The 8,242-nt window shown below is 24.3% G+C and overlaps 2 protein-coding genes across 2 annotated transcripts; both read right to left on the bottom strand.

The window, feature by feature from the left end:
* Positions 1-278: 278 nt before the first annotated feature.
* LOC105360371 (trypsin delta/gamma-like) lies at positions 279-3,463 on the bottom strand. Its single transcript, XM_011497263.1, has 4 exons — positions 3,396-3,463; positions 2,985-3,334; positions 2,521-2,784; positions 279-452 (listed from the first exon to the last, which is right to left on the bottom strand). Exons 1-4 carry the CDS (start codon positions 3,439-3,441, stop codon positions 279-281), a joined length of 834 nt encoding a protein of 277 aa, XP_011495565.1. The 5' UTR covers positions 3,442-3,463.
* Positions 3,464-5,423: 1,960 nt separating this feature from the next.
* Positions 5,424-7,798, bottom strand: LOC105360128 (trypsin beta-like). The gene is made up of 3 exons (XM_011496928.1): positions 7,456-7,798; positions 6,985-7,248; positions 5,424-5,633 (listed from the first exon to the last, which is right to left on the bottom strand). The coding sequence occupies exons 1-3, from the start codon at positions 7,669-7,671 to the stop codon at positions 5,460-5,462; spliced, it is 654 nt and encodes a 217-aa protein (XP_011495230.1). The 5' UTR covers positions 7,672-7,798; the 3' UTR covers positions 5,424-5,459.
* Positions 7,799-8,242: the final 444 nt, after the last annotated feature.

Raw genomic sequence — 8,242 nt, 5'->3', positions numbered from 1 at the left:
TATAATTGAGTAAAAATAATGAAAATGATTAAAAGAAGTTAGCCTATTTTCTTCATTTTAAGATTAATATAAGAAAATAAAGTTCACAGAATTATATATTATATAAGAATAAATTAAATTTTTATTATAAAACTATCTATAGAAAATAATTTATCAAATACAAGACTTTGAATTTTATTTTATTGAAATAGTAATTTATTAAGTATAATAATAAAATAAAAATTTTATTCAAAAGTGTTTTATTGAAATAATATAAATTTTGATATCATTCACAAAATTTATGACCATTGGAAACTATCCTGTACAGTTTCGAAAATAAACTCTAGAAAATAATGAATACCAACATGAAGGTTAACTTTTTGCGAATCAAGTATCAGGTGATGTGTTGGCATTGTTGCTTTGTTAATACCAACGATCATATTGGAGTATATGAGTGGCCCGCCACTGTCACCCTAAAAAGAAGCGTTTTGAAAATTCAATGTCCAAGCATAACATTTTTTATAGACAATTTAAATAAATAAATAAATAAATAAATAACAATAATAACGTCGAATGAATTCGATTTATTTTAGATTAAAGCTTTTATTAAAAACCGAATCGCTAAATATTTATGTATTACGCGAGGTACATCAATTATACGTAAGAATAAAAATAATAGGTTTCAATAAAACAAAATAATAAAAAAATATTATTAATATAATTTTAAATCATAAAGAACGTAAAAATCGATAAATTGTGATAAATTGTGATAAATTGAAGGCCTTCGTCATTATTTATTCATCAATTCAATTCAATCATCATTATTTTTAATAATCAACATCATCAAATTTTTTTTTTTTTTTTTATGTTAAGTAAAATATTAATTTGTATTCAAAATCTTCAAAATCGCTTACCGCACGTTTATGCAAGTTGAAACATGTAAATAATACGAACAAGTTCTGAATTTGCAAAGGGCTAAGCTCTTGCGTAAGAGTACCTATCGAACAACAAAGTTCACATGTTCAATATCTAATCACGTGGGATCTTCCTACTTTTATCTATATATGCTCAAGCTCTCTGTATTTGTTGCTTATAATGCTAAGTTTAATTTCCCGTATGTCGATAGTGTTCTGAAAATACTTAACAAAACTATTTAGTTAGTTTTATCATTAGTATTAAATATGCGATCGCAATATATAATCTAATAATCTAACAATATTGCAAGAACATTGCCATACAACAATAACACTGCATTACGCGAGAGAAAAAATAACGGATCCATTCGCTCACTATTGCATAAATAAAAGATTTTTCAAATCTGTCCAATATTATTATTACCATTATTACTATTATTACTATTATTACTATTATTGTTGTGGTGTTGGTGTTGTTATAGAACTTATAATAATCAAATGATTCAATTGTCTTTATCAATCTACATATCGATATGATATTTATGAGTTACTTTTACATTACATCGGTAAAGCTATTTGCAATTTTATTTTACTACTCTTAATATCTGAAAGTAAATGCTCATCGATTAATGTTTAGAGTTTTTGTTTTTGTTTAAAACTAAACAGTATAATTAATTTAAGTTTATATTGCAACGAACGGTATGTATGTATATTTCATTTAGTTGGCAATTGTTTGTTTAACATAATAATTCGCAGAATTTTAGTTTTATCGCACCGAATTAAATTTAAATTAAATATAACCAATGACCAAATTTTGTAACTCCGAAACTCAATCTCAATGTTTTCTATGAACTACGAGACGCTAACCAACTATGACCGCAAAAGTAATGTATTCATTGTGAGAGATCATTTGTAAAATTATTTTCTTTAACAGGTCTCAAATTGACATAAATATATTGCTTCAAATAAACTTAATATTAATACGAAATTGTTACAAATTATCTTTTCATGTTGAATACAAAAATATTTTATGAAATTTCCCAATACGTGTAACAAATATTTGTTCACAAATATATGTGAATTATATTTTTATATTTGTTTAATACTAATTATATATGAAACGTACTAATGAGAACGGTAAAGATATTTGAATCCAACATATAATATATATTTATTTTTTTTTAAGAACACGTATTTAATTCTGTCGGGGAAAAAGAAATCGTAGCATCAATAATATAAGTTAGATTTCGTTATGGAGACTTAACCAATTTATAATAAAATTAACGCCAATTATAGTATTATTGTGGATTCAAAATCTGTCATTTTTTTTTTATTGTAGACTCATTTCCATTGTTAAAACCCTGTGCAATTCATCAATCAAGAAAGCTTCGAAACACTATTTCGATTTATTTAACATCCTCAAGCTGTCATAGTTGTCTTTTGAAACTCACAAAACTTTCATTCATGAAGAAATTAGTTTTCTATATTTCGATTATTTTACTTATATATAACCAAAGTCAGGTGGTTATAAAAGTTAAATGATACAAAAATGTTAAAAAAAAAATGATTAAATTTTATCAATTTATCAAACGTAAACAAAATTTTTACTGAAATTATAAACACTTACTGATCCCAATAATATATATGGTCGTGCCGCAGTACACAGTAGCCTTGGATGTAATTGAAATCTCGATCTAGTAAGCCTCCGAATTTTTCTTTGGCATAGTTCATTCGTCATGACATTTAACTTGGCAGTACGCATAACAAGAGAGCCGCGATTACTTTCAAACAATCCCCATCCTGCCACATCTACTTCTAATTCATATAATTCATCATTCGTTAATGTTGAAATAGGCACTGGCTCAATACTATCGTCCACCAACGCCGTTAGCTAAGGCAATTTTTATTTCATTTCTCAAAATTTTTTATTCTCAACATTCTCTTTAAAAATTTCTTTAAAAAAAAAAATAGATTTATATTTGCTTAAGCGAACGGCTTACTACTACATAAAATGTCGTATAAATTCACGAATACTATATAATATATAAAGCACAATATAGAAAACTTATATTTCGTATTAGAATAATTTACCTTTGATACACCAACGTCATTAATTCGAGCTTCGTGCAATACATTTCTGCCCGACCATATACTGTATGTAATGAACCACAAAGGGTAATACACTCTACCATGTGTTAAATAAGGAGCTCCAATAACTATTTGAGTTGAATTTGGAGATACATTGTCAAAGCAATGTGCAGCTGTTAAAATGTGTCTTCTTGTTATAAGCGCCACTGTACAAATATGATAAGTATTCCAACCAATACGATATTGAGATATGCGATGCATTAGCGACGCAACATATTGAAATTCTCCGTATCTGATTTGTCTAACATTTCGTCCAAACAGAGGATTCGCAACGGCAATGTCATAATTTTTATCTAACGAATAACAATTCAAATTAATTTGACTGAAATTACGAAATTATTTTGTCTTACTTACGAAAAATTATCCAATAACTAAGAAGCAAATGAATTCTAAACTTCATTTAGAAGTATAATTGATCGCCAAAGGAAACAATAATAAATAATGTTACTAATATATCATATAGGACATGTACGATAATTAAAAGAAACTTAATTTTATTTAAATTATTTGAGAATGTAAAGTAGTAATATGACTTAAAAATCATAAAATTCAAATTATATTCATACTGCACGATCAGATTAACTTATCATTAAATTTATATCTGCAATATATTTTGAGTCTACAAAATAGTTATGTAAATGGTCTGACGTAACTGACAGAATAATTAATAATTAATAAAATAAATAGAGTAAATCAAAGAAATTCTTAAATTATAAAACTGAATTATAATTCTTTATATTATGTCCAAGTTTTATTTTTCAAGCACTTTATTATTGATAAAAATTTAACAGATAATTCCGATGAAATATGAAATAATGAGATTAATGTAATTGATATCTATCTCAATGGATTAAATGGTTTAGATTTATAAATTGAAGACCTAATTCGGAACCTAATAAAATGGTTAAAGAAATAAGAAAATCCCCGAATATCAAACAAGGTAAATGTCAACATACATTTTGACATATGCTATTACATAATATGAATAATTCGTTTTATGTTATAAATTTTACGTATGGAGACCATAACAGACCATAACATATGATTATATACCATAAAAAACTAGTTCTTACTGTATATGAGTTTTATATTACGGATATTATTATTCCATTATTCATTTTGTTTAGACATTTTGAAAAATGGTTAAAAATTACATTATCGTTTTTCCGTAATAACTTTCTTGGTCATATTCTATTATCCCTATAAAATCCGTATAAAATAGTTGATAATATAATAACTGTATAAACTGTACAGCTGCATAAAATAATAAATTATAAGAATAATTCACTCTACTATTATTTTAATTGCTTTAAATTAAAAAGTGTGATAAATAATTATACAAAATTATTTTCTTATCTAGATTTTTAAATGATATAAATAATAATTTCTTATAATTTTGCAATCGATTTAAATTATAATAAGTCTATATTTTATGATCAAATTGTAAAAATTTCTATATTTTAAATTTTGACACAATTAAATTATATAACTTCCAATGGTCTTGATAAAACTGAAAGAATATAATTGCAAAAAAATAATTTCATAGTATTTTTTTTTTTTTTTTTTCAATAATATATTACAAAAATATCGCTTAATTTTTAATATATTTATAGCACAAAATACTTCACATGTTTATTATAAATACTTAAGTCATTATATTATAATTGACAAAAAGTCTTATCAATCTATCATTAAATAAATATATTTTATAACTCTCTTTTATTATTTATAAATAATATACATAATCTATAATAAATATTTGATTTAAATGATTTTTGCTTAAAGAATATGCAAGGGTTGATTGTATATTATATCTAAATTTAAAATACCAAATCCTTAACATTAACAACAAATCTTTGATAACCTAATTGTAATTACACATATTGATTTATTGAGATAACAATTTGCATTATTAACATAACAATACATTATTTCATAATGTATTATAGATTATAGATTATAGATCATACATTATAGATTACCTTCGTGAATAGCACAATCTAATTTACAGTATTAATATATTATATCAAAAAGGCCACATTCGATTAAATTACATTAAAACTTGATTTATAAAATCTATTATTATGAATATTGAGAATTTTAAAAATTAAACCTTAATAATTATCAATATATATAATGATTAATCTATAAATACATAATAAATAAATTTGATTAATAAAAGGTCATAATTAATTGCCGATAATTATATTTATTAGAAGATTTTTATTTATTGTAAAAATTTAATTGAATATAAATAAATAATATATAATAATGGAACAATCATAAATTTTAAAGTCTTCTCTCTTCTAAGTCTGATAATTGGAAATTTTGTATTTAGTTTAATGAGCTAATTTAGTTGCATATAATTAATTAGAAATAAAAAATTATATAGAAATTTATTTTTTCATAGATAATAATTTAAAACCATATAAAGTAATCGTTTATGACATATAAAATAAACTGTCTATAGAAATCTATTCCAGTATGAACATTCAATTTTTCTGGATGGAAAGGTTGATCAGGAAATGGAATCGTTGCTTTATTCACACCTACAATCGTATTTGCATATAAAAGTGGGCCGCCACTGTCACCCTATAAAAAATTTTCATAATTATATATAAGTATAAAAATCAATCTCTCTATAATATATTGAACAATCAGTTTTGTATACGCAACATTTTCATAAATAAATCGATAAAAAATAAATTCAAATTGCTTTTAAACTATTATTTAACTGTCTAGATATATATTACATATTCTATTGCATATAGGATCCAATAAAAAATACAACAATATTTTTAATAATATTAAGTATGATAATAATTGTTAATTCTTTTAGTTTTACTTTTTATGCTAATTATCCTATTTTGGAATTTGATATAAAAGGTTTTTTTTTGTACTGGATTTTAATTTCTCTAATTTTATTTTATCAACCTTTAAAACAAATAAATAATACAATGATAATTAAAAAATTTAGAAATCAAATAAAATATTTTTATTCGATTTTTCATTATTCGTATTATAAGGATTTTAGAGAAGAGATCATCTTAACAAAAAATTAAAGCTTAACAGACACTTTTTTTTTTTTTTAAATTAAACTACACTGGGTATTAAGATTTTGTAAGTTACATAAAACAAGTATGGATTCATTTTGATTGTAAGGATTAAATTTTGATTATTTTTATTTAATATCTCACGAATCTCTATACAGCTAATAACATTTGAAAAGATTATTTGAATTCTTTAAAAAAATAAAATAATATGTACGATAAGCGATAAATATTAAATTAGTCAAATTTTTAATTTCTAAATCTTTATGTGACTCTTGCGTTAATTAACTCAAACTTTCCTACGATATTTTGAGTAATGCAGAAAAAAGGTTAAGTATTGTCATTTCAATTTTAATTGCTACTTATAATTACCGAGAGTAAACCTGTCGGTTAACTTGGAAATTAACGATCCACTGTCGTGCTTATCATTCGAACGAAAAATTTCATGTTGTCGTTCTCAAAAAATATGGATTAATTATTGTAAGTCTAATATCTCCCACTATTTCCCAAACATTAAACGTATTTCAATTTATTGTTCCTCATAAAGTAAATGCAAACTAATGTTGCTATATAGCCCCCCTCCCCCCGCCCCTGCATGATTTACTTATTCTCTCTCATAGTTCCTCATTCTTTTCTCTCACATCTAAACAACCTGTTGTGTCTTCTCATCGACTTAGGACGATTCATTGTATGCGACTATATTTGTATATACAGAACGAAAGTATCATAAAGATATATTATACTTAATGTTCGATTAACACTGTTTATTAATTTAATTAAACGAATATAAATATTTTCATTTGTTTTAAAATATTTTTTATTTCACTAATTTTTAAAAAAATTATGAAAACTAAGAGAGATTGTGATCTTATTTTAAATTGATAATTACTTACATGTTGTATTAGTGCGTATGGATCTGCTGCTGTGCATAAATTTCTACCTTGAAAACCAATTCTCTCGCCAGTTAGTCTTCGAAGTTTACTCTTACAATCATTAATCGATAAGACTCTTAAATTAACTGTTTGCAATGTCATGGATGCAACATGATTATTTGAAATTCCCCATCCTATTACCACAACCTCGTGACCATATAAATCGTCGTTTGATAGAGCGGAAATAGTGGCAGGAATGATTGTATCAGGCACATCTGAAGTTAACTAAAACAAAATATTTCATTTTATTCTTGAATCTAAATACTTCCGAATTTAGAAATTTAAATAATAATAATAATAATAATAATAATAATAATAATAATAGTATTGCTCTATTTACACAATAATAGTATTTGTCATTAATTTGTTATCTATTTAAATGCTGATACTATTATATAATAAATAGTATACATATAAATATAGGTATCTTACTTTTGTAACTGCTATATCATTAACGCGAAATTGAAGATGTTTTCGTCTGTGTTCACTCCACTGATTAAAGGTGATCCACCACGAAGGATAATATATTGTACCTTGTAGTAAATGTATCGATCCTATTATTATTTGTACTTCGTTCTTTGGTTTATATTCAGTACAATGTGCAGCAGTTAAGACATGACGTTTTGTCAAGAGCGCACCAGTACACATAATTTTAATTGGCACCAGCTGATTTTGAGGCAAACGCTCCGTAAAACATGCGGCAAAAGGGAATTCCTCCGCTAATGCATTCCTTACATTTTGCCCAACAAGAGCTTTTGCTGTTGCAGAGTCGTATAAGCTGCCTAAGTATGTTAAGTTGTTTAAATTTTTATAAATTTATCAATATTTTATAGACCTTTTTTTAAAAGAAATACAAATTTTATATGTTACTTACAAAATATTACCCATTGAATAAAAATTAAATCTCTATTGAACTGCATGCTAAAATATAATAAATGTTAAAATGATTTATTTAAGTTTAGCTAAGACATATTAAGTAAATTTTTATATTTTAATAATTCAATATTTCCAATAGCTATTAAACAAATGATTGCGTGACTAAATTTTGATTTTATATGACTTGCATATGTATATAAATGATGTTGTTTTGGAACATTGATTCTGAAATGTCGAGTATTATTTAACTATAATATTTCTTACTTATTTACTACATTATAGGATATTTATTATTCGGCATTAATTTAGTAAAGTATTTTATTAATAAAATACAAAAGTAAAA

The sequence above is a fragment of the Ceratosolen solmsi genome, unplaced genomic scaffold, assembly GCF_000503995.2.
Source record: "Ceratosolen solmsi marchali unplaced genomic scaffold, CerSol_1.0 scaffold13, whole genome shotgun sequence".
Taxonomy (NCBI): Eukaryota; Metazoa; Arthropoda; class Insecta; order Hymenoptera; family Agaonidae; genus Ceratosolen; species Ceratosolen solmsi.
This window is presented reverse-complemented; position numbering and strand designations above follow the sequence as displayed.

What these genes read in the sequence shown, in the direction of transcription:
- LOC105360371 (XM_011497263.1), bottom strand. Translation starts at nt 3,441, where the DNA reads ATGAAGTTTAGAATTCATTTGCTTCTTAGTTATTGGATAATTTTTC. An exon ending in ATGACGTTGGTGTATCAAAG is followed by an intron (nt 2,785 to 2,984) that starts GTAAATTATTCT and finishes AAATTGCCTTAG; the next exon opens with CTAACGGCGTTGGTGGACGA. An exon ending in CATATATATTATTGGGATCA is followed by an intron (nt 453 to 2,520) that starts GTAAGTGTTTAT and finishes GCTTCTTTTTAG; the next exon opens with GGTGACAGTGGCGGGCCACT.
- LOC105360128 (XM_011496928.1), bottom strand. Translation starts at nt 7,671, where the DNA reads ATGTGTACTGGTGCGCTCTTGACAAAACGTCATGTCTTAACTGCTGCA. An exon ending in ATGATATAGCAGTTACAAAA is followed by an intron (nt 7,249 to 7,455) that starts GTAAGATACCTA and finishes ATTTTGTTTTAG; the next exon opens with TTAACTTCAGATGTGCCTGA. An exon ending in CATACGCACTAATACAACAT is followed by an intron (nt 5,634 to 6,984) that starts GTAAGTAATTAT and finishes AATTTTTTATAG; the next exon opens with GGTGACAGTGGCGGCCCACT.